The following is a 25,433-nucleotide window of genomic DNA, read 5'->3' on the forward strand; positions in this document are numbered from 1 at the left end:
AGAATACATGTAACCTATTGGTTCAGTCTTCGTTGGAGCAGCATCCTAGGTGTGTATGGTCCAGCTAGGCACACACTTGCCAGCCGATTTGAAAAAGATTTGAAAGCGAGTCCACCAGCCGCTGTGAAATTCCTTCTCTGAAGTTGTACCTTTTTAAAATGATGAGGGGTGCTACTGCCAACAGAATTTACATGGTGGGCCTGGACAGGAAAAGTGTTGGTGGAAATGGCATCAGAAGGACCACCCTAAGTGCTTCTGATGCCATTTTTGCCAGTGTTGGGCCTGTGGAATGTTTGAGTATTGGTAACCAAGAAGTAGGTAGACGAGACACCCATCAATTTTTTGCCAAATGTCACATTGCTTCTCACCCTTAAATGTCACCCTATTCGTGTCAGTAAAATTCAGCATCCTTTCCCATGTTTATTATTATTGTCAATGGTGGCTGTCCAATAACACATCTTTCAGATTCTGACACAAAAGGAAATAGGTCTCTGAAAATCCTTCGGGAAATTAACAGATAATATAACGTTAAAATAGTTGCAAACCTAATAAGTATGTCCAGATTTCTAAAACAAAATTCCTGTGTGGCTCGTCCCCGGTTGTCATAGTGGCTTTCACCATTTGTGCAGGCGTTTAGGAATTTCATTGGTAACGCCACACGGGCCTTACTAAGGCAAAAACACTATTATGAATACATAAAGGGTGTATATGCCACGTTAAGTAAAGCGACGGGAATGAAAATTCAACGTACTCCCAGTGTATTTTGCTGATGAATGTGAGATGTGAAAGAGTTCAAGCAGAAACACGCAGTAGCCGACGCCGTTTATCTTTAGCAGTGCAAACTGAATTAAAGATTTTTTTTTACTGATACTGACCTTGAAATTATTTTACTTTACTTGTGATTTAATGATGAAGTACACTTAAATAGAGAAGCTTTTTTGAACATGTTATAGTTTAATTTCCAGTGACAATAACGACAAGCAATTTATTTACAGAAATCTGTACAAAAGCAAATTAAAAGATGAAAAATATTTCATAAATAGAAGTGAACTCGCGTTCCATACATTTTGCAATGTTTAGCATAACTGCGTGCATAGTGACCAATAATAAACACTGATAAATTGTCTTCTGCTTCACTATCAACAACCAGGCTGCAGAACAATAGTCAATGAGTAATAATACTACACACATTTCGTACCACATTGAATGCAAGTTTTTAAGCTGCAAAAAAAATCTTCTTGAGCGAGTACCCTAGAAGAAATAGCGAATTTTGGCTTTCATTGAGAGTTGCATGTTCTCTCAAACACAGACACATAGCTTGACTAAACAACCCTTCTTCTGGGAATTGGCTTTCCACTAACATTTTATTAGCGAGAGTCTTTAGGCCAGCACATATCAGTAAATAACATTTGTCTTGCAATGTATTAGGTTACTTTACTAGGGATTAAATTATGGTAGGGCCGCCTCGCAAAACATTTATGAACCAGTAGACACTGTCAAAACACATTTTATCCTCACACATGGTAGAGGGGCTTCCAGCATCACACATTGATTGGTCTTACAGAACTTATAGATGTGTGAGGAAGTCCAACGTGAATGTCCTTGTGCCACTTTTTCCATTGATCCTGCTTTCTGTGTTTAACTTCAGCTGCATACTGAGTTGATTTGCATACAAAGATTCGAGTGAATATGCTACTTCCAGCAATTACAGTTTTAGCAAGGACTTACAATGCAGCTATCTTTTACCGATGGGAATATATTGATATTACCGGCTGCAGTTTTGTACTAGATCCCATGAACCGCCCCATTCCAATTTATGCAACTCAGAATGTAGGGACATCGGTTATAGCAGTAATAGTACCAGATGCTTCCCCCTTCCAAAGTGTAACAACTCGGAATTATACAGTTTTCTTCTCACACTCCTGCAAGTTTACTCACGGAGAAAAGAACCTGAGGATAGAACCCCAAAATACCGTTTGTGCCCCAGTCGGTCTACCGGAAGGAATCTTCCACTAATCTACACTCAATTATTTCAGATGTTTTTAACATAGTGTGAAACTAAAGCAATTTTCCTGAACGCTAGGCAGCATGCCAGTCTGAAACCACAATCGCAGAATAGTTCTGCTCTGTAAGTTCTGTTAATTAGTTCTCAAATATTTTAGTCCACAAAATGTGTTTGAAATTCAGGAATATCAATTAAAGCAAACATTCGAATAAATGCATGTTACAGCAATACACATCTTTAAATTGATAGCTCTGTGGGTGTTGGTGTGTATGTATCTACACACAGACACAAATATTAATATTTATTGTATACAATAAATAATGTAAGCATTGTTTTAATTATTCAAATGTCTGTTTAGCAGTTGCTTCAAGCCTGGCATCAATAGATAGATGTATATTAAGGTAAAATTATTTCAGTTCATCAGACAGTTCTGATATTTAAAAGTAATTTCATTATTTCACATTACCCAAAGAAAAATCGAAAGCAACAAAGAAAAATAGTCTAATGATTATCTCAAATGAAGGACAGGACCCTATTTGATAGCTGGAAAGGCTTGCAACTTTGCTCAGTCATGTGTGATATTTGTGCCTGGCCTCTTTTGTGGGTTCAGCAGAAGGCAATTTTATTTTTTACATTTTTTATAGAGCTTCAAAAAATAAACGGACATAAATTTACAGATTCAAAGTAAGGTGGGAGTAGTTTGTAGAGTCCAACCCAACCACCATTTTACCATAATAACAGGTATACAAGGCACGGTTGTATATTTTGCATTCACTCTTTTATTTTTTTTAAAGTTTATTTTTTATTGTATTTTGTTTATTTTGTACAAAAGCACTCTGTATATGAAGTGGTACCATCTTTGACCTATTCAAATAAAAAATATACAAACACAAAATATATTTCTGTGTCATGCCAGGTACACATAGTAATCAATATATCGTGATGGCTATTGGTCAGTCCAGTGAAAGTTCTGTGAGTACTTACAATGAACTTGTGTTCTTACCCTTTCATTTTGCATGTAAGTAGATGCAGAATAGTACTGTAGATGTAGATGACTGACAGCAATGCTACTGATGCGGTGGAAAAGTTGGTGTATGATTGCTGATCCACACAAACAGAAGGTCTTCTTGGACCTATATTAGTTATGGACACAGGGAATTTTCAACCAATAATTGAACTTATGTTTTTTCAAGATGATTTTTTACAAAAGGTAAGTTATGATCAATGGACGTATTTTAATGAACAACCATACTGTTTGATACTGTATTCCGTTGGAACATGCAAGAAAACTTTGTATACTTTACAGAAGCATCTTTAGAGGCATTTTTCCTCAACAAGTTCTTGCAGATTTAAAAACACAGAACTGCTTTACATAGTCTCAATTTCAATTGTCCTGGTGGAGTATCTCGCTTGCCATTCCAAAAATAACATCGTTATTATTAAACATATTTGCTCTTTGTATAAACCTGTGCCCATTTAACAAACTCACAATCCGAAAATGATCGATGGAATTTAGGCCTGCAATGCTCGGTGCAAGTGACAGCCCAAAAAGGCAGATGGACACAAAGAAAGATGCAGGATAAAAACAGATTTGTGTTGTACTGGTCTATTGAGCTACCGTTTATACCAGGATACTCAACAGTATAACTCCTGCTACTCAGCAACGCATAAACAATACCTGTAGCTAAAATACAGGAGAGAGCTATCTGGTCATGCCTTACAGTTCAGTTAAACATCCAGGGAGTTGAATATATGCTTCTCTTCTGAAGCCGTCCTTATTGGGTGGACCGATTGTCAGGGATAGGCCAGTGTGCAAGCTCAGCTGTCCATTCCATTCCTTTGTCATCTGCAGCTTCAATTCTGCACATGCAGAATGCCGTTGCCTCTTAATTGTGCAGCCATGTGTTTCATTTCCTTTTCCATTTACAGTGTGCATGCAAAAATTTAATAAATGTCACCACTCACAGCTCAGCTGCCATCTTAGGTTAGCCGGTTGCCCTGCCTTTTTTTTTTTGGAATCTCCACATGAGCACAGTGCAACAGAAGTCGTAATTTTGTTATCTGCCTTAAATATTATGACAGGGTCATTGTTCTGACTTTTCAAGACCTAATCAAATATTCAGTTTTTTTCAGGCAACCTATAGCAGGCCTTCAACAAGAGCGATGAGCAGTTTGCACCCTTTGTGCCATTGGATGCCTTATCATCCACCAACTGTGGGGAAAAGATTAGAATTTTCCTGGAAATAAATACTCCCAAAGTGGAAATTCTTCAGTCCGCGTTCCCTTCAACGTCTTTCCATACTAATGAATATTCTGAAGTCTGATCAGCATATAATTATTTTTTCTTTATAAAAATATTTCTCTAGTTGCGAAAGAATATACGGTGCATGATGAAGCCAGTCAACATTTGCCCTAGATCCTTTGGGCGTTCACCTGTAAATTTAACGGGGATAACTGCCTTGCATTATTCACCTTTAATGACTATGGTGGAGCACAATTCCAGAATAGGAAAATGAGCAAATGTCTATTTGTTTTTGAATATCCAATTGTGCTAGGCAAAGATCAATTACTTGATATCGTAATGTTCGGATGCTCTTATCTTTGGCCTTCAGTATTTGTTTTTATCCCAGACAGGTGATGATGAAGATTTTGTTAAAGTCATTAGTTGCGACTGGATAAAATCATAAATAGTAAAATTAGAGCAGAAATGAGTTATTATCTCTCAATTTCTCTGTGCATTTGACTTGAAAACTTCAACTTTAAGGACGAAACACAAACCTTGATTTTATGAGTCTATATGAAGTACATTCACACTCTTAGTGTGGGTACATTAATATTTTGCTGATACCAGCAATTATTCTAGATATTAAAGCTGATTTTCTTCAAAAAGTGCTTACTGGATTTACTTTTGCAATAATTCATTTTGAAGAACTACCACTGGTTGTGACTAGCAATAATCTGACCAGAGGCGTGAGATTGTATTGCTGATCAGTTATCCACACTATGTCAAATGACAACAGGGAAAATCATACTTTTTAAAATCATGCTTCATTTTAGTGACAAAAATGATGTGTAGGGCTCTTCTATTCATCCTTGAGACCATGAGAAACTTGCAACCATCAATCAGGGAAAAGAAAAATCAGTAAAGGGAAATCGGCATGCAAATACTGCAACAATATTTTTACATTGTACAGAATATTCAAACAGGCCATATTATTTAAAAGCCTGATGTGATCGCAGAAGTCGCAGGCAATCTTTTGTCTCTTTGGTGCCCCCACAATTTGTTTAGGTACATTGTTTTCATTGAAAGAATGTGGCTGTATTCTGGTCTTGTATGAAAACCCTGTTCTTGCCTACAGATAGACTTCCCTTCGAGTTAAAGTGTTGACAGAGGATGGCTTGTAATCCCCTGTTTGAGTAAGAGGAATATCCTCGGGGCTGGCTTCCTCATTTTTGTTGTAGGTAGCTGCACTGAAGGTCTCATATGATGAGGTAACCTTTTTGTTAAGAAGGTTTCTGTTACGATCACCCATCATTGAGGCTTCCCCATTGGCCAGCTTTTCCTGGCTACCCCGTTCATCCACTGGCATAAAAGTGGAAAGTTTTGGCTGGTTCTTCGGCTTCCTTTCGGGGGATGTGTGTACTGGCATCCAGCAGGAATCTGAATGGCCATATTCTCCACAATCCCTGGTGCACTTTCCGGTCAGCGCTACATCAGGTAGAGGCCTTGGATCTGCAAATACAAAGGAAAGAGGCGTGTCACAGGGATAAACACCAATGTGTTTAGAATATCTGCTGAAATGGAAAAAGTGAATGAAACATGACAAATATAGAACATTGTAAACGTAATACATTGTTAGGCCAAATCATTTTGTTTACATTTGTAGTTTATATTACTCAGGCAAAGCCGTATTCACTTTTCAAAGAGATGAATATTAGAGGCCCTCCGTGCAGGGTTGTTATCCCCGTTAAAAACAAGCATTTGCAATGCAACAGGTCTCGCAATTGCAAGATTTTGAGCTATTGACATTGTATATGACAATGCCTTATATTTGGTTGTAGGATGTTACAACGCATTCCGTTGCATCGCACGCCTTTACCACGCATGCGTTACAACGCGAATGCCATCACCACGCATATCCTTTACCATAAAAATGCCTTTAACACGCATACTTTGACAACGATTTTCGTTGTTAAACTATGCATGTTAATGGCATTTTCATGTTAAAGGGTATCTCCTATCCCTACAAATTAACCCTAAAAATGTACCCTTAAAATGTACCCCTGCGCGACCCCACCCCCTCATTCCCCTTACCTCTCCACGCACTTCTGATTTTCGTTTCAGGTCATAAAGAGGAAGCGTAAGTGTTTTTCCGTTTCCTCTAACGACCCCGATTGCCTCCACATCTTTTTTCTTCTTTAACTGAAAGAGTCGGAAACAGGTGCGTTTTTTGGGGGGGAGAGCCTCCAAGCCCCCTTTTTTAAACCAACACTTTTTTTTGGGAGGGAGGGAGACCCCCTCATGCCCCCCCTTTTTTTATTACCTTTAGCACACATGCCTTTACTATGTATCTCGTAGTAAAGGTATGCGTGGTAAAGGCTATTCGTGGTAACCACGCATGTGTTGTAATGTATGTGTGGTTATGGTTATGCGTGGAAACAGCTGCGTTGTAGTGGCCGTTTCCGCTTTTATTTATGTGTTTAAAAAACAACACATAAATAAAAGGCATTGCCATTTACAATACCAATAGGTCAGATTCTAAAATGTGAGACCTCTTGCATTGTAAAAGCTTGTTTCATGGTAGGAGAAGGGAGGAGGTAAAGTGTAAAATGTTTCTGTACGGTGGATACTATTTTCCCAATGGACAAATGCTAAAATATAGCCTGTGCAATTACAGTTGTGCACCATATTAAAAGAAGCGAAATGTACAATTACGATATATAATAAGTTGGAAAAGCGTGCTTAGATCCTGCATAATTCCTCTGCCAACACCATTTAGCTTTTTCACTCTTTATCTTTGGGAGACTGTACTAAAATCTGGGAATAAATTAATCTAAAATCATGATTTTTTGATTACCATTCTTGTAACTTTCTGATGTACAATGTATACAATGTGCAGTAAGGAAGACGTTTCTAGAATGGTTTAACTTTATAAGACTGATCCACGTGAATGTATTAAAAGACCTGCAAGTTTATCTATCATTGTTTCACAGAATAGAGAAGACACATTCAAACTCTTTAAAAATATTCCATTTTAACAAGTCTGGCATCAGCCATTTCTGTTTCTACCAACACCCTGAACTTAAGTTATTTTGCCTGCGTCAACAGCAAAGTAAATTTATGATCAACATTCTGTTGCAGCTTTAAATATTTAAAAAAAAAATGTGATGTACATACTCGTGAAAACAAGAGCATCCTCATTATAGAAATATGCATGCCTGTACACGTTGTCTCCATATATGAATTGGTATTCCGTTTTAATTTATAAAAAAATCATTTGGTATTAAGGCTGTGTGCCCTCATTAATGTTCTGTGAGCTTTCCAAATACCTTTGAATTCAGGCTACGTAATAGCTCCTGTAGATTCCATCCCTAGTGATAGATAAGAGGAATATTGACATTTTTCAGCCCATCAATTCCTAAAGCACTATGGTGTGGGAGTTGTGCGCAGTCGGCAGAAACTACAACAAAGAAGTTCCACTTCATCACAGTAGACACAGAATTACTCTTTCTTTCTCGCAGAGGGAAGCGACCTAGATAATTATTTATTATCGGTGCAAACAAGCCGGTATTTTGATTTTTAAGATGGGAGTAGTCAAAACACCAGGCTGACATTCGCACTACCGAGTGTCTTGAGAATTAATTTCATATTTTATCAATTCAAACTTTCAATGTGAGAGGAATAAGAATCACGATGAAAGCGGTAAATCGAACAGCAAGACAGTCATGTGTATGTAACAAATTCAGATAGCTAAGCATAACAAACAGGCTCTGTGTTCAAGGCTTAGACACTAAGGGGAAGACATTGAAAAAATCTTCAAAAGACTAAATTCATGTGTTACGCCTACTAATGAGAGAAATGTTCTACCTTTGCTAAATCACAGCAATTTACTTTGGCATCTACTCTAAGCAGGAGTAACTCACTCATCTTTCTGTAACTGTAGTTAAGCATATCTTATGAGGCAAAGCTGCACTTTATGAAAGCATATGCTACATTTTAAGTCCGAGAATTTGGACTGGTAGAGTCTTATGTTTTGAATTGTACTTCTGAATGTGAACATCTCTCCACTGTTTCTCTATTAAGAACATTAGGGTTTTTCCGGAGCCTGTGGGTTTTTCTGGGGCTAGTCAATATATCTTGGTACTACATGGTGCATAAGTTAATCATCCACAAAGTTGTAGGTTTGCCGTAGCCTCATACATGCACATATCAACCTGGAAACACACACAGATGTGTTCATGTGAAAACGACCTATGGCGTATCTTTCCTGGTTGGCAGATGGAATCAAACAGGCCCATATTTAATATGTCCCTATTCCAAGAAGACCTGGCCTGATATTTCGAGCTGGACTGTTTCTATTGGAACAGTACCCAGGATTATTTGCTTACGACTGGTTCCTATCCGAGGTGGTATGGAAGGCAAAACAATCCTGCTGGACTGGCATGCAGCTCCTTGTAATTGTCAGTATCTAAGTTTCATTCAAGCATTCCAGAAATCACTTTTTTCTTTTTTGAATACAACACCCTAAATGGAATCAACACTGCACCAATCAGATTCTTACGAATCGGTATACATGTGCCAGTATCACACTTTGAATCAACCTGGTGTAAGTAATATACCATTCAACAAGAACTTTCCCAAAACCTTACAAGACTTTAGAATTTGATGTATGCAATGGCAGCGCGCAGAGGTAACGCCGTGGGACAGGTGGGGCCAGGCAAGGTTGGTGGGGTAGTGGAGTCCGACTTACAATGGCAATATTTATTTATTTACCTTCACCTTTGCCATCGTATGTCAGACTCCACTAATCCCCACCCAGCCCCACCCCTGCCCTGCCTCACCGCCACACAGCGTTACCTCTGCGAGCCGCTACTGGATGTATGTATTTCTAAAATGGATGTTATGAGAATTTTCACCAGTCCACAACTTTATTGAGGCATTAGTATGTGTGTCTCCTGTAGTACCAAGTATTACTATTTATGGCGATAACCCTAGCATGTCCTCGTGAAGCTAGACACTTTTTAGAGTAAGTAAAATATCATCACCCTGAGTCATCGTGCTGTTACATATTAGTATCTGTATGGTCCTGGCATCTCAGACATAATTGTTTCAAATAATTCAGTGAAACTGCAAAATTCACCACGTTAGCACAATCCTTTACTGACACTTTGAAGATCCAAATTTTCTTTTTAACCAATTTTTACTTCATATTCCCTGAGAAGTGTCTGTCCAATGTCCTAACTATTGGGTATAACCAATGATCTTTTTGCAAGAACGAGAACAAAGATCGAGAGGAAAGTTTTCACCAATTCAGGTTAGAAATCTTCGACAAAACATCTACGATACATGAATGTCTACAAGAGCTTTGATCTTTCACTGAGAGCATGTACTTGAGTCCAATCAAGGATATTACACCTTGGTTAGAGACCTTATAAAATGTGGTGGCTCATCTATAGCAGTCAAAATCAACTGTACAGTGATTTAATTTATGAATGAGTCAGACCGTATTGGGATTTTATTTCTTTCTGGGAGGGAAAAGAGATTGTTCCCAGTGTCACAGGGATTGTGCTCAGGAACAGAAAAATGCTTGTAACCACAGAAAAGTGAATTGACAGCTCCCTTCCCTGTAGAGAAAGGGGTGAGACAGGGATGCGTTTTAGCCCCGACCTTGTTCTCCCTCTTTTTAAATGGGTTAATTAAAACTCTACTGGCAGTAAAAATCATAGATTCACTGAGGTTAGCGAACCGCAAAATTCCAGCTTTAATGTTTGCGAATGATATGCTGCTACTCTTCAAGTCTCCCATGGGCATTCAGCGGAGGAGGAGGAGTTTTGCGCATTTTGCATTAAGAGGGATTTGCAGATAAATCTTCAAAAAACAAAATGCATGGTCATCCATGCCAATACCACCAATTGCCCGCACCCTAAAATGCAAGGTAGGGCCTTAGAGAGGGTGTCCATCTTCAATTACTGGGGCCTTACACTTAACGATAAGATGGACTGGGGGACCCAAGTAAAGAAAGCTAATTTAAAACTGACACAGTCTATAGGGGGTATCTTAAAAGTACATAAAAACTGCGAAAATATATAAACCACAAGCAAGGGGAGCAACACTTTATGGAGAAGAACACTGGGGGTCACTGCCTATTTAATACACTTTCTATAACAGAGAACACCTTCCTTAGGCAATTATTGGCCCTCCCCAAGAGTACCCCCTTATCACCCCTAAGGATGGACCTGGGTATCGGCCCTATTGCTGACATAATTGACTCTCGACCACTCCTATTCTGTTGTCGTCTTTGGAGCACCCTGAGCTAATCAATTATAGGGAGGAATTGTAGGATGTTATGACCATCTTGGGAGCAGGGAACATACCATGGCTGTTTCACATTAGGAATACATGCCAAGCATTGGGGAGGGCAAACATGTGGTCAGTACCAGAAGAGATGTGTCCTTCCATCCCCAAAAAGTTCCTATTCCTAGCCTATAGAGAACACAAATTTGCCGAACTATGCCAGAGCTACAACTCAACCAGTCTGACCTCCAGTTTTCTGGATGTCAAACAGCAATATAAGATAGAGCTGGCTCTGGATAGTATCCAACCATTCTTGGCGAAGAAATTGTTCCTACAATTTAGACACAGGGTGCTCCCACTCCGCGCACTTAAAAACAAATGGAAGAGAGCTATAAAACTAGATTGTCCAGGCTGCGATTTGGTAGTAGAAACTGAACTCCATGTGCTTCTTTTTTGTTCTGCCTATAGGAGGCCAAGGTCAAAGTGGGTGCTCCAGCTCTGTAGAAATGTGGGGATTAGGTACCATACAGAGGCCTTTGGGTTACTAAATATGAGACACACCCATTATTTGTATTTGCCATCTCCAGGTTTTTATTTACGATGTGGTGCATACGCAGGGGCATTATAAAGAAGAAGAGCTTGGAAACAATCTAACTGTGCTCACCCGCTAACTATGCTGCCAAGCCATGTCTGCATAATTCCCTAGCTAGAAAAACTGCTCTGAATCCTTCCCTTCTTGAGCTGCTTTATCTTTTTATCTCTTTTTTGAATGTATATATTGCAATTGTCTTAAAATGTTTTAAAAATATATTTTACAGAATACCAGGTGATGATAGATATCTAAGGTTGCTAACAACAGGGAGACCAGTTGTGGTTGATTAAGTACAGTTTGTAAAATTTTTATTATTTATACTATCTCCCTTGGCTTTATGGATATCTTGTTTCACTCTGTGGACTTGTTTCTTGTACAATATGGTTTTATATTATACTATATGTAATTGTACAGCTATACGTGCTTTTATGGCTGTATATCCGAAATAACTTTTTTTTACTTGACTTGACTTGAGATAAAAAAGACACAAAGGAAGTTTACAATGTTTATTTAAACTATTGAGCTCTAAGATGCAATAACTGCACCACAATTATTAAACAGATACATGCCAATAATTTCAACATGGTTATGAAGCCATATACAATGGAGAGCCCTGTCATGTTATCTGACAGATTGGTCTAAACCCTCCCACACCACTAAAGCTAAGCGGTTATAGATTATAGAGCTCTAGGTTTGGTGGTGAACCCTCAACCTAGCATACATAGGTGGATGTTCTACATCTCGGCTGACGCAGCGCTCTTGTCTCAGGACCTTTGCTCAGTGAGACTGTTTTCAGAACTCCTGTACTCAGATATATTACAAGATATGTGTATTCAAAACAGTGTTCAGCATTCTTTTATTATGGTTAGGTGCTAGTGCCTAACCAGAGAGAATAACAAGGGGCAATGTTGTTTGACCTTGCCTAGGCGGACTAAATCCTAGGAAAATATTAAAATGTGAAAAAATGTGCTGATTCTGTGTGAAAATGCAATTTGGTACAAAAGCAAGCGCAATATTTAGTAACAGGTGCAAAACAAATGTGGCCGACAATATGCATAATTAGGTTCAATCAGGGAAACGCACCACCATTTTCTAGTGAGAAAATTTAGAATTGTCTCAATGTGACTCCATGGGAGCAGGATCTCATTGTTTAGGTTATTTAGTTGCTAAATCAACTCCCTGTATTCAGTGGTAGCTTTGACTTTGCAGGAATGTGTCTTTGGTCTGCAAGGTGAGATGTGGACCTCGATCTGCTGTCTCTCTTGTCTCATATGATGCTTCAGCAACAGTGAAGGGTCTTACCTAAGACCTTGGTCCATCATTTTCAAGATTCTTCCCAGTTCCATATGCAAAACAATGGTTAGGAAAATATGGATTTCAGGCATTCCTGAAGCAAATGAAGCAAGAATCGCCTTATTTTGCATCCATGTAGACGTTTGAAGCCTGTTCAATATTTGTACAGGGTCCATTATGCCAATTTTTTCCTGAAGATGACGACGATGATTCCCTCTAATGACTTTAATCAGGAAGAGAAGATGTTAAAGAGACAATATGATTGTTATCTTACTGGGATCTGCTGCAGATCCTAGATAGGTAGAGAGGTTCTCACATATTTCGTAAGAATAGTAGTTTCCAAAGGGAAGGGATGGGATATGGTGTGAATTGTGGGAAAAAGTGAAAAGGTTATTTTCAATCTGCAGGTGCCAATCAAGATCATGTTGGTGAAAAGGCTGTTGTTTATTGTTAAACAGGCGGCTGTGAGGGTTGCTAAAAAAAGATGTAAATGTATTTTATGAGTTGCTTTCACATGTTTTCACCATTTGATACCGACTTTGCTAGAAAAGAACGATCCTTCATTGTCTTATGAATTATATTTTGGTTATGAGAGTGATGCCATCTATTTTTGCAACATTCCTGGGATAAAGGTTGGTTATCCTAACTAAAGAAGAATGTACATGATTGTATTTTGCAGCTGAACTCATGTTGTGAATACAAACCACCCACTTATTTTGCATTTGTTTTCTTTCAATCGGAATAGGGGATTAGATGAAGAGAAAACATAACTATGCTGTGAATTTTAAATTAAATGGACAAAACACTTAGAAGTGATGAGTGGCTGAACTGAACTGATTCTGTCTCATGCTTGGTCTGTTAAGTCATTGTTAAGGTTAGGCTCAGGTGCTTTAACGCCTAATGATAAAATGCATCTTTTAATGCTCATGTTAATTGTGGCAGAAAATGAATTTTCTCAGGAAAATGCTATGTAGGCATTACAAAAGTATCCAATCAAATAATTTCAATGGATCAGAGCATTTTATACATAGGTCGACGACTTCCTGCAATGTATTTGAAAATAGATGGGTTATATTGGAGAAAGCTACAAAACCTCAAACACTGACAAGAAGAGCTAAATTATAAGCTTAGTCGATGCTTACGTGGAACAGCTAAACTACTTATTATGAGAGTTTTGTTAATGATATCAAGTACTGAACATGTTTTTGGAACTAACTTACCAGAGAGGATATTGAAGGAATTTTTCAATAGAAAAGACAAGAGTGCCATACATAGATTTCACTTTGGAAAGCACATAGAGTAGATTACAAATAAGACGTTTCTGTGGTGTTAGAAATGGTTTATAAGTAGAGACTGTTATTGGTCAGGGGGTTTTAAACCAGTCGTGGTAGGGCAGATGTGGTTGGAATAAACAACCATAAAGTTTTGTTTTGAAATGAATTATAGCAGTGGCTATTTATAAAGCGCATACCTCAAACTAAGCCCATAAAAGGATGAAACACCAAGTAATTTACATCTCGTGGCCTGGTCTATCAGGAAGTAGTTAAGCTTCGATATTAAATATTGAAACGTGGGCATTTGTATGAGGACCAGCAATTCAGTTCACAAGGTTCAAGAAGTTTCCCTTAAATATGGCAATACAATCCACAGATATGAATCATGCCGAATCAAGAGTAAAACCACGATCAGGAACAGGGAAAAGCATACATCATCACTAAATAAAGTACTTCAAAAATGCTAAGGATAGGATAAAGGGGTCAGTGACAAGACTGGCAAAACATAGATAATTACATATGGATATGAACAGGACAAGATATGGGTTGCATTATCCAAAGCATCTAACAGCAACCAGCATGGCATTAAAATTGTTTCTTGAACGGGAAGCAAGCAATCAGAGGAAGACCTAAATAGCTTGAAAATAGCAAGTTATCTTGAATCAATTAACCTTTCTGCAATGGGGATGTTCTGAAATATTTCAAAGATTTTTTTAAAGTTGTACCATGGGTCAGAAGGAAATTCAAATAGGTCAGCATGACGCCACTCATATACGAATGGATGTTTATATTCATCTCTTTAACGACTGGATTTTTAGGAGGTACTCTACTTGGTTCAGGGTACTGTTTGGTCAGCATTTTCCTGTAGATCCACTACTTAATAGATTTGTAGTACACTCGTGTTTGATCAAGCCCTCTCATTTGACAGTGATACTAGCAGAGACAATCCTAATACCCCTATGGGCTTAGCAAACTGACTGCTTGATATCTAGAAGTACTGTATATGGAGAATGAACTTACCAAGTTCTGAAGTGCATATGAGGCAGGCAGGCAAACATGAAAGTAGAGCTATATAATTATTGGTAGATTAGTATACATCAGATCACATTAAATGTAAAATAGTCGAAAATGCAAACAGGATGTGTTAGAATTGAGGTGGCACAACAAATGCTGAAAGCCCACTAGTAGCATGTGAGTTACAGGCCCTGGCACACACTGTGCACTTTACTAGGGACTTACCAGCAGGGCCGGACTGGGAACCGGAACTGGCTCTGGCGACCTGCTCGGCCGGCCGCCCAGCCGGCCACCCAGGAGGGAAGGGGGGAGCAGCCGAGCCATATGCTAAGGCCGGTTTCGGCTGATTTTGTTACAGGGGACCGATATTGCTGACCCCCGGTTAAAAAAATGGCCCCCCATGGGCCAAAAACTGGCCCCCACCCTAGTGGCCCACCGGAGAAATGCCCGGTGCCCACTACGGCCAGTCCGACCCTGGTTACCAGTAAATCAAATATGCCAATCATGGATAACCAATCATATCATAATTTGTACAGAGAGCATGTGCACTTTAGCACTGTTAAGCAATGGGAAAGTGCCCAGAATCATATAGACAACTATAACAGGGTCAGAAGAATAGGAGGCAAAAGGCAAAGTCCAACAGGAGGAGCCTCTCACAACTTCCTTATAACTTTTCATAAATTTGAAGTACCTTTGCTGGGAGTCCAGCACATGGTTAGTAATCCTAGTTGGCAGATTCAAACTAATCTTCAAATAGAGGACTTGAAAGTGCATCAACAGGGTTACAAATTGATAATGTCAGGTGAGGACTTTATACTGATTGAAGGAAAATTTGACCTTTGGATCAATACGCTACCTTAAAAAGAATTCAGTGTAAACTAACTACTGATGTACATTTGGAATGCAAATAAATATTATTTATATGTTTGCTTAATGCCAGAGTTTTGCTGTTTCTAAGTTGTGTAAATGATTTTGACAGCATTACAATGTCACTCAAGATATAGACCCTGTAGATAGAAAAATCGCCTCTATCAGGGTTGAATAAGAACTCATGATATGAAGATCACTTAGGATACCCGAGGTAACTGTTTGAATTGTTTAGTCATCTTGCTGGCTATTCTGGGCTGGTTGTTATGGCAGATACATACTTTCCCTTCAAGCACAGAAGTACTGAGAACCAATGTTCAGATTAAAGAGTGAGATGTACATAGTTTAGCTGACAAATTAGCACATTCGTAAAAGTTCTCATAGCTGTAATTAAATTATAGTGCTCATGATGGGTCCTGTTGTTGATAGACGTGAATGATTCATGTTTTAATTAATGGGAAAGGTGTATGGTTCAAGCCTCTTCTTCAAACATGAGAGGCTTGTTTATGGTAGCATCTTGTACGACTGGATGGTGCAGTCTACAAACAATGAGGAACTTTAGCTAGAAGATCAATTGATATTTATCACAGGAGTTTCTTTATCAATTGCATTAGGTTGGAAATTCAAATGCCTTGTTCTAGAAAGCTTTCATGTTCTCAGTTCATTAAACTTACAAATTAGTGCAGATATTTACTAATGATATTGTTGTCATACTTTGTCAATCAAAGATACAATTCGCAGCCAACAGAGGGTTATTTAAAGGCCTGCGTCATGCTAGGTGGGCTGCCACACTTGGAACTAGTAGCATTGAGACTTCAAATAAGAGTGATGAGGGGTGTACCACAGGACTGTCAAAATGTTACTTCCCTTCTTTTTAGATGTAAAAGGTGGCTTTTTTTATTTGCCTGCCTTTCTGTCAAATAACGCTGAGGAATCTTCGAATGCCACAAATATGGGTGGGAAAATATAAAGTATTGAAAGGATAATGCCGGCTACATGAAATAGGAAGAGAAAAGTTTGTAAACAACAAGAGGAGGGAATTTGTATAAGTCAATGTTTTAAATAAAAAGCGTAGTCTATATGACATCCGAGAATCTTTATAAATCCTTAGAAGTTGTATTACTTCTATAGTTCATCGATGTATGGCACTATACTACCTGTACCGTATTACTTTTTATCTAAGTATATTAAATTATTTATTATTTGGCGTAATGTCTCTTACTCCTTGCCCAAAAAATATTTCTTCCCTGCCGCCTCTCTTACATGATCAAACTAATATGACGTTTACGTCACCCCTAGATAAAAAGCACAGCATCAGACAATTTCATGCAGTTCAATTGCAAGGGGCTCCAGCTCCCACAAGGGCTATCATCCTATGATGCTGAGAGCTTGGAGTGTACTGGTCCAGCTGCAAGCATGCTAGCAGAATTTACTGTATGCCTTGATCCCCACCAGAGGTGTTCAATCTGTGCATGTTTAGCAGGTCCAATTCTGTCTTTATTCAGTTTGCTGTTATTTTATACTATGAGATCAGTATCTTTATGGTGCACGCCTGCCTCTGGAATTTCTTAGCAAGTTTAGGCAAGATAGCCACCTGCCTCATTTTTGCATGGGTCCCTCTTCCTTTTCAGCCAGCCCTGGGAAGACAGCATGCAGTTCATAACCTACTGCACCATTCACAATGATGCTTTTGGAACAGTAGACTTCAAGGGACTGTTCATTTTAGCCAAGAATGATGTGTCATGCCACATGTCTGCACATACATTTGTTCAACACTCAATGTAACCGTGTATCCGACAGGCAATGTCAGAGAAGATCACTCTTCACGCAAGAATAAAAAGGGATGCTCTGCAAATCAAGCAGACTAAGTGCAATCCTGTATTTTTGGAATCAGTTGGAATAGTAAAACATATACACATTGTACATCAGTGTTTCAAGTACATTTGATTGTATTACTGAACTGAGTGACATTTATTTGAAGCAATATTTTTTAAACATTAAATATTCGAGAATACCCTGTGCACTGATGACTTTACTATGTGTTACCCAAACATAATGTGTCTCTTTGTCATGTTTTCTTTTTATATGTTATATATTCTTATTAAATGTTAAGTAATTATATTTTATACTAACCATGTACACCCAAGGATTTTGTAGAACACAGATCCTCTACTAAATTACTTCAATGTGCATTCAAAATGGATAGTTAAGGATATTGATATATAATGAAGTAGAGCGGTAGGCCGTGAATCACACAATTTGGTCATGTGGTTGGAGTGGATTTGAGTCCAGGACTGCATGTGGTGCCTTTCATTGACTGTAGGGTTATATCCTTCTCTATTCAATGTATCACTAAAGATCAGTGCTTGTCAATTATTATTTATCCATTACTGTTAGTATACAGAGTTTAATAAATACACTTATTGCACTTTAAATCAGACTTACACTTTACACACATGCATTTGAGCCTAGTTAGAGAATGTGGCATAATGGCCAGAGTTTCCAACTCTGGATTTGGGTTTGAGTCCCGGCTGCGGCTCAACATTCTGATTGTGGGCAAACACTTAATCTCCTCTTTCCTACCAAAAATGAAAGTGTTCTTGTGTAATGTAACTGATGCTTATGTAAAGCGCTCCTATACCTTCGAATAGAGTTTGAGCTAAATACAAATACAAATAAAAGAGATTTAAAGGTGGGCAATTTTCTTTAGAATGTTTCACAGACACTGATGGTCAAAATCAGTCTTAAATTAAGTTTCACTTCACAAGTGTCTTTTTGAAGAGCTGTAAATTAATAAGCAAAGTTCCAAATAAGTTTTTATTTGGAACTCATTTAACTGCAGTCATTGAGGTGTTAAGAATCTCTCAAAATCGTTTTTTTCCCGAGGTCAGCCGAACCAGCAGTAATGTCAGCATAAAATAGCTTTCCTTGCTTATCTTACTTACTCAGTTGGCACGCCTGTCTTGTCAAACAGAATACTTTTGGGAAAGGCTCACCACCTCAAAGTCTACAATTAAATAATTATTAAGAACAGGGCCTCCCGAGAGTATGCTCCTCAGGTTACAGTGCTTCCTAGAGACGTAGGCGACGTGCAGCATAGCTTCAAAGAGACATGTTCATCTTTTCACACTTCAAAATACTGGGGGATAGGATATTATCCAAAGTGTCCTCCCACTCCAAAATCTAGAGTAGGAGACCCGCTCCAAATAAATACCCCCTTGTTCCCATGGTTCTTACGTCCATGATATTAATGGCATACTGTGCGCTGTACAAGGGGTACTTCCAATAACAACAATATGTGACAAAGGTTTGCATTTCAAAGTGAGGCTAGTTTGGCAAGCATAATACTGTGCAATGAAACACGTCAATATTTATAGTACTATACTATCATGGAGCAGCTTTGTAGTACCATGAACAACATCGCCTTTTGGAAACTACAATAAAAGGAGTCATTTCTTAGTCCTATAAAAGAGGTTACTGAGTTTTTCAACAGATGGTCAGAGTGTTGTAGAGTATATCACATGACAATATTCACGTTTTGATTGTGAACGTCTGAGCTAATGACGGAGATCTGAGATTATTTCGGAAATGACACCTCCTGTCACTTTGGCCCTGATAATGATGGGCGCTCAAATTGCACAGATTCCTTGTTGCGATTTGTTTGTTGAGGGTTTTGGTACTTATAATGCGTGCAGTTTGGGTCTATTCTGAATTATGCTTTTTTCCATTTAGATGTGCGCAAAAAGCCTCTTTGTGGTACTTGACTGCCTGATCAGATGTTACCTGATGTAAATCTGACACGCAAAAGCAAAACCACGCATTGTGTGCATTTTGGGCACGGGTTATAAGACCAAGTCAAACTCAAATGGAAGTTTGCACCAAATGTATTTTTAGCACACCAATCTGGATTGGGTCATTTATTTATGACTCGTACATGTGAGGCCAGAACAAAGTTGCCTAAGGTCCTGTTCCGAAATAATTCGGAAATAAAATACTTATGCATGCATTATTGAACATTGAATGTATATCCAATCATCGTCCATGAACATTGTTCATTTCGGTGAGACCACAAAAGTTGAACATTTATGCATAAGCAAAGAACGAAAGGTCTGTGGCAGCTTTACTTTATGCTGTTTCTCACCACACTTAGCTGCAGTCTATTTTAGTTAAAAATGCATTCCTTATTTCCTCACTGCAGGAAGCATTTCTCTGCTAAATTGCAATCGCTTTGCATGAAAATAAGTTCATTAAACCAAATGCCTTTCGTATTTTCATTTCATTAGATGATATAATACTTGAAGTTTTTCACAAATGTTTTCTTTTAAAATGGAAGTCAAGAGCTGACTGATTGAACACCATAAGAACAGCCACTTAAATGACGTACTTGTGTAGATTAGCTGAAGAGAATCTTCAATGTTTCCTTGATTTAATAGTTGAGCGGATCCCGGCTTCAGAATGAATTTCAGAAACTACCCACAAGTACTTCATACAGTTACACATTGCACCAATGAGGGGGCTACATTTAATGGAAATGGAGGAAAGATGAGGAGCTACACATTCACTGCAGCAAATTGCTAAATTACAGTAAACTGACACATTCTGACATTGCAGTACACTATTACAAACCTTAAACATGTTTGAAAGCATCAGCAAATTTTCTTTTGCGCCTAGGGCTCAAAGAGAGTTAAACAGCAATTGAATATATCTCAAGAAGCATATACTGCCCTGAGGCTGGGGCCGCTGTCGTTCCGAATGCAGCGTGAGCTTGCACCCCAGAGATAGCGCATGCCATCTCTAAACCAGTCTTGCAGAATAAATTCAAACATAAATCATCCATTTGAGACAAGGAAGTAGTCCTGGATTAGTCACAGAGACCATTTGCTTGTGGACAAAATGCAATTTATATGAGATTTCTAGCGCTTAACCTCTGTGTGTTAGGAGAAGTCCAGACATTTTGTGAACATTATGTCTATATTTAAACTTGCCTGGCTAATTTGATGCTAATGTGTGTTATTCTTGTGAGAATTGCACAACGCTATCAAATGCTTTTATTGCAATTTCAGTAGCAATATATGTGTAGATAAAAAATAAACAATTACAGATGGGTGAAATAAAATTTGCGATGTGCATAATATCGTGCAGTAGTATCTCTCCGCTAACGCAGTCTATGCTAACGCAGACTATGTCGTCGATTTAGAGATTGGGGAATTACCTCCACCATACCATGGGGCCATCTCCTGCCAAATTTAGAGAAGTCCACCAGCCCCACAGACTATAGTGACAGGAACAGCTGTTATGGTGGCTCCTGTTAATGTACGGAATGTTTGACAGATAGAACCGTCAGCTATGACAGCCGGCAGTCAAGCTGCTGTCTCACAAAATATGGAGGTAATTTTGTTTTTTTTTCCTGCTCCTCACTGACAGGCTTTTCCTCACAAAAAGGGACTGGAAAAAAGGCATTAAACTGTAGACCCTAATCAGGGCAGACATTGTAATGTCCTTCCCCTGATGGCCCCTACTTCGTCAGGTTTTCAGAGGAAGTGTCTGTCAACTGAGGCAATGGGGAGGTCAGTTGACGCAATACTTAAGGCCAACTTGAGGAAGGCAGATTGAGGGGCATATTTACAATAGAAGTGGGGAGCGAGGTGTAAGCCTCCTTGGCTTAATGCCCCACCCCACCACTTCTGAAACGCAGGACTGCACCATATTTACAATATGGTGCAGCCCTTTGTTTTCCCCTGCGCTGGTGCTAAATTTAGTAGCATAGCACCAACGCAGACATCCTTGCACCATAGTGCAAGGGTGTCTGTGTTGCAAGGGAAGAATGTTTCTGTGCAGGAAGGTGCCCCTTCCTGCACATGAACAATTTTTAAATGGCTGTTTGTAACTTCTATGTGTGTTGCTCAATGCAGCACACATAGAAATTGCAAAACGTCAATTTTTTAAAATAATTGTTTATGTGCAGGAAGGGACATCTTCCTGCACATAAACAATTTATGGCGTTTTGCTGTTTCCATGTGTGCTGCACAGCACTGCTCACATGGAAACAGCAAAAATGAGGAGAAATTAAACATTTCTCCTAGCTGCGCCAGGGTAAGACCAGGTGTCACTGGTCTGAATTTTGGCGCTGCCCCATATTTATGAAACCCTTGTAAATATGGGCAGCGTCAAAATCAATGGGTTTTTCGGTAGAATGCCTACCACAATACACATTGCCCTCCCCTTTCATGCTAAGAGTAGTTCGAAAGAGTGCCTTATTTATATGACGGCGTTAAGCCACGTTAAGTGGCTTAATGCTGCCTTGTAAATAAGGGGTAGCGATATCGCCACTACAATGTTGTGAAAAGTGACGATGTAGTGGCGATAGAGGCTTGTAAATATGCCCCTGATTGTTTGGCATGCAGGCAGTAGCCTGTCTGGCACACTCTAAATCGGTGTCTATGACTATGTCTTAGTCAGAATTTGCATAGCCCTGGGAGACCGTTCAATTATACTGATGTAATGTGTATAATTCCCCAGTTTTGTACCTAATGAAGTTCCTGAAATTACTTCAAATTTCCCATTACACAACTTTGCGTAATTCTTGCAAGCAATGAACTTATTTGTACAGAAAACATCTTACCAAGAAATATTTTTTGCTCGAACCAAACACCTGCCAGTATCTCTGAAGATTACCTCAAGTTCGTGCTCACATGAAAAAAGAAAAACTAGATAGTGGCTGACCACATTTTGCTCTAAAAGGAGAATTTTGAAAAATGTTTATGGAATTTTTGTACATTTTGTGCAAAAAATTATGTGAATTTTCCGACCTTTGTTTTGTCTCCAAAATAGTGAGCATCCATAATCAGTTTTTGCACAAATGTATGTGGGATTTGTGTAGTGCTAACTGAGGTACAATGCAACAGGTCTTTTTGTAAAGTGGGGAAGCAATAAAAGTAATGTGCTGTGTAAGAAAGGGTTATTAAGGATGCAGCTTACTAAGGCCTCCACCCCTCCAGCTATTATCCAAAGCAGTGGTCTTCAATATTTTTAATGCCACGCCCCCAGTGAAAAAACAAATCGTCAGACCCTCCCACAGGATTTTTCATAATTATTCTATTAAATTGGCAATGTTTTAATGTCTAGACTTATTTAAACAGTGCAGTTAAGTCATGTTACTGTTTTAAAAATGCAACCAAATGCATGATTTCCAGACATACTATGCTGGTCAGACAGGACTTACTAACGTGTAACAGTATCCAAAGTGTGCTTATTAGAAATGGGGGTGGGAGTTTTGAAGAATATTTAGAGCCCCTTCCCTTTTGTCCTAAACTCCCAGTTAGAATATAAATGACAAAAGATGTTAGTGATGGTCCGTTACAGAGATGCTTACTGCCACTCATTTTTTCAGCAGAAAACAAAGTACTGCTATCTGCATAATGTTTCTTTTGGCCAGAGACTGACACCTCCCTGGGATCACTTGAGGCCCCCCTAGGGAGCCCCCCCCCCCCCTCCTAGTATGAAGAACCCTGTTCCAAAGTAAGGACAACTGTTTTAGGAAGAACAGCAATGTTCATCTGAAAAACTTCCAGAATGTGACAAGAAACTGATGTTATCACTACATCTTTTTTAAAGTCTTGTCTGTAGACTGATCAAACTGTCTGTTACAGACTTAAATGGGCTTTCGATCCACCCCTTGCTCATGATTGGATGTCTTCATCCAATCTCAGTTCCCAGCTCTTGATTCAAAGGATTTCCTCTTTATTCTTGTCCAACACATGGAGTATTTTCTTGCCATGTTTTGATTACTATTTTCGCCTACTTTGCATTCTAATTTTTGTTTTAATTATGTTACTTTTTAGAGGGCCTTGCATCAGCACACTACTACAGGAATGCTTTGCTCCTTGTTTGTTCTCCCTTTTCCCCTCTCTCTGTACTTTTTCTTTTATCATTGAAACGGTAGAGCAGCTGCTCATGCATTCCCTCTTCACCATATTCCCACCCACGGCTCCATGTATATTTTAATCTATTTTCACTATTTTGGTTGCTGCCGGAATTCCCGCTTACCACATTTTAGGCACATGGATTATTTTACGCTTTTAACAGCAAATTAAAAATAAAGTATATCAATGACCACTTTTACGCTTGTGCACACATTGTGGCTAACTTTGAATTAATTCTCTTTTGCTTTGAGAAAATCATTCAAAGATGGTGGCCATGCTTGTACACGCATATGCTGTGCAAACATTGAAAGATTTAATTTTTATTTTACGAAAAATGCTTTGAGGGTGTCTAACATGAGTGTACAGGCAAGTAAGTGTGCACAAGCATAAATAGTAATTTGTGAAAAAATTTTTTTTGCTTGAAGCAAAATAAATTCAAGATAGTCGCTGCACATGTGGGCTAAGACACAACAGATATCTAGAGCAAAAAATACATTATCAAGCTAATACAATTCACAAGGGAGGCCTATTGGCTTTGCCAATGTGTGTTACCCAATCACTGAAACTGCAAAATACATGACAGAGTTCACGAGGACAGATTTTGCTTGGCGCAATTGACATGCAAATAAAGCCAATGCAGATGGAAAGAGATATGTGCCGGGTTTCCCTCAGCTCCACATGAGATCCCAAGAGTGGTGCAGTACTTTCCAAAAAATAATCAATAATTTCATGTATATCCAGGGCTGGACTGGCTGTACCGTGTGTTTCCCCAGGATGTTGAAAGGGTGGGAGTGGAGGGGGGCGGTTTTGCGGCGGTGAGGTCCAGTATTGCAGCAGTGCTGCAATATCGGCCCCCAGTAACAAAAGCATCAAGCAAGCGTCTGCAGCAAGCAAGTGTCTGCAGCAAGCAAGCGTTTCCATCCTCCTGGGGCCAACCAGTCCTTTACCAGTGGCTGGTCCAAGAATATTACAACGGCTGCTTTGGGTAACCAGTCCGGCCCTGTGTATATCCTGAACCTGGGACAAATAAGAATGTCTCTGGTGTGTGAAATGGAAGTTGAACCCGAAACCTCTGCTTCCTGCGTTCGTAGTGTCTGTTATCTAGCTATGAACACCTGATGGGCGCTGTTGTACATGATGTCAGGCCTACAGAAGTGCTGTAAGATGCATTATTGCTCACAACAGGATTAACTAACAGTTACCTCCACCAACTTTTATCATGTTTTACTACCATGCGAATGCTTTAGTTTGGCAAGTAAGAATGTGCTCTTCGGCTGTAAGATATTTGTCGGCCATAGGTGAATAACTATAGGCTCAAGGATCATGATGACAAATTCAAGGAGGAATCAGAATACAGTTAACATACTGCTCCGTCCCTTACCAATGGTCTCATGGTATCACCTTCAGAGCATAGGCTAAGCTTTTGGTGCACATATGTAAAGGTCCCCGTCAGTAAGACTCAATGTGTTCCACTTCCTGGAAGCGGACTCAGACTTTGGTGCATGTGCGATATTGCAGCTGCACCTGTTGAAATTATCAGTGCTGCACCTTAAAATTGTTGACAGTGACCTGTGTTTGAAGTTACAATTCAAGAAAATCGCATCCTTGGAAACGTTCCTCTGTAAAGTGAAAGCATTTTCTGAAATGCATAACTGAATCATTTAAAACAGTTATTTTATACATAACAAGGTACATAAAGTAATGTCTTCACATTAATTGTTTGTCTAGAAAAACATGTGTGCAACTTATGTAGTTGTAATTCAAAAAAGGCTTAGCATGCAGAACTACTCGACCATCACAAGATTTAATTAACTTGTGAATGATTTTATTGAAGCTTGCATATGGATTATACTATATTTTCCATGATCGATTATTCGTTTGAGATCTTCCCAACAATCTTTCGTGCCGGCAACAACCAGAGGAAGAACTCATTCCGAACTAAATAAAACAA

The 25,433-nt window shown here is 38.9% G+C and overlaps 1 protein-coding gene across 3 annotated transcripts in view; it reads right to left on the minus strand.

The window, feature by feature from the left end:
* Positions 1-940: 940 nt before the first annotated feature.
* Positions 941-25,433, minus strand: part of PCDH7 (protocadherin 7) — an 813,510-nt gene continuing 789,017 nt past the window's right edge. For all 3 annotated transcript variants that reach the window (XM_078678363.1, XM_078678364.1, XM_078678362.1), the window contains one exon: positions 941-5,738. In XM_078678363.1, coding sequence (XP_078534489.1) covers positions 5,359-5,738 — 380 coding nt within the window. In that variant the 3' untranslated portion in view covers positions 941-5,358. The remainder of the gene's footprint in view (positions 5,739-25,433) is intronic.

This window comes from Lissotriton helveticus, chromosome 2_2, assembly GCF_964261635.1.
Source record: "Lissotriton helveticus chromosome 2_2, aLisHel1.1, whole genome shotgun sequence".
Taxonomy (NCBI): domain Eukaryota; kingdom Metazoa; phylum Chordata; class Amphibia; order Caudata; family Salamandridae; genus Lissotriton; species Lissotriton helveticus.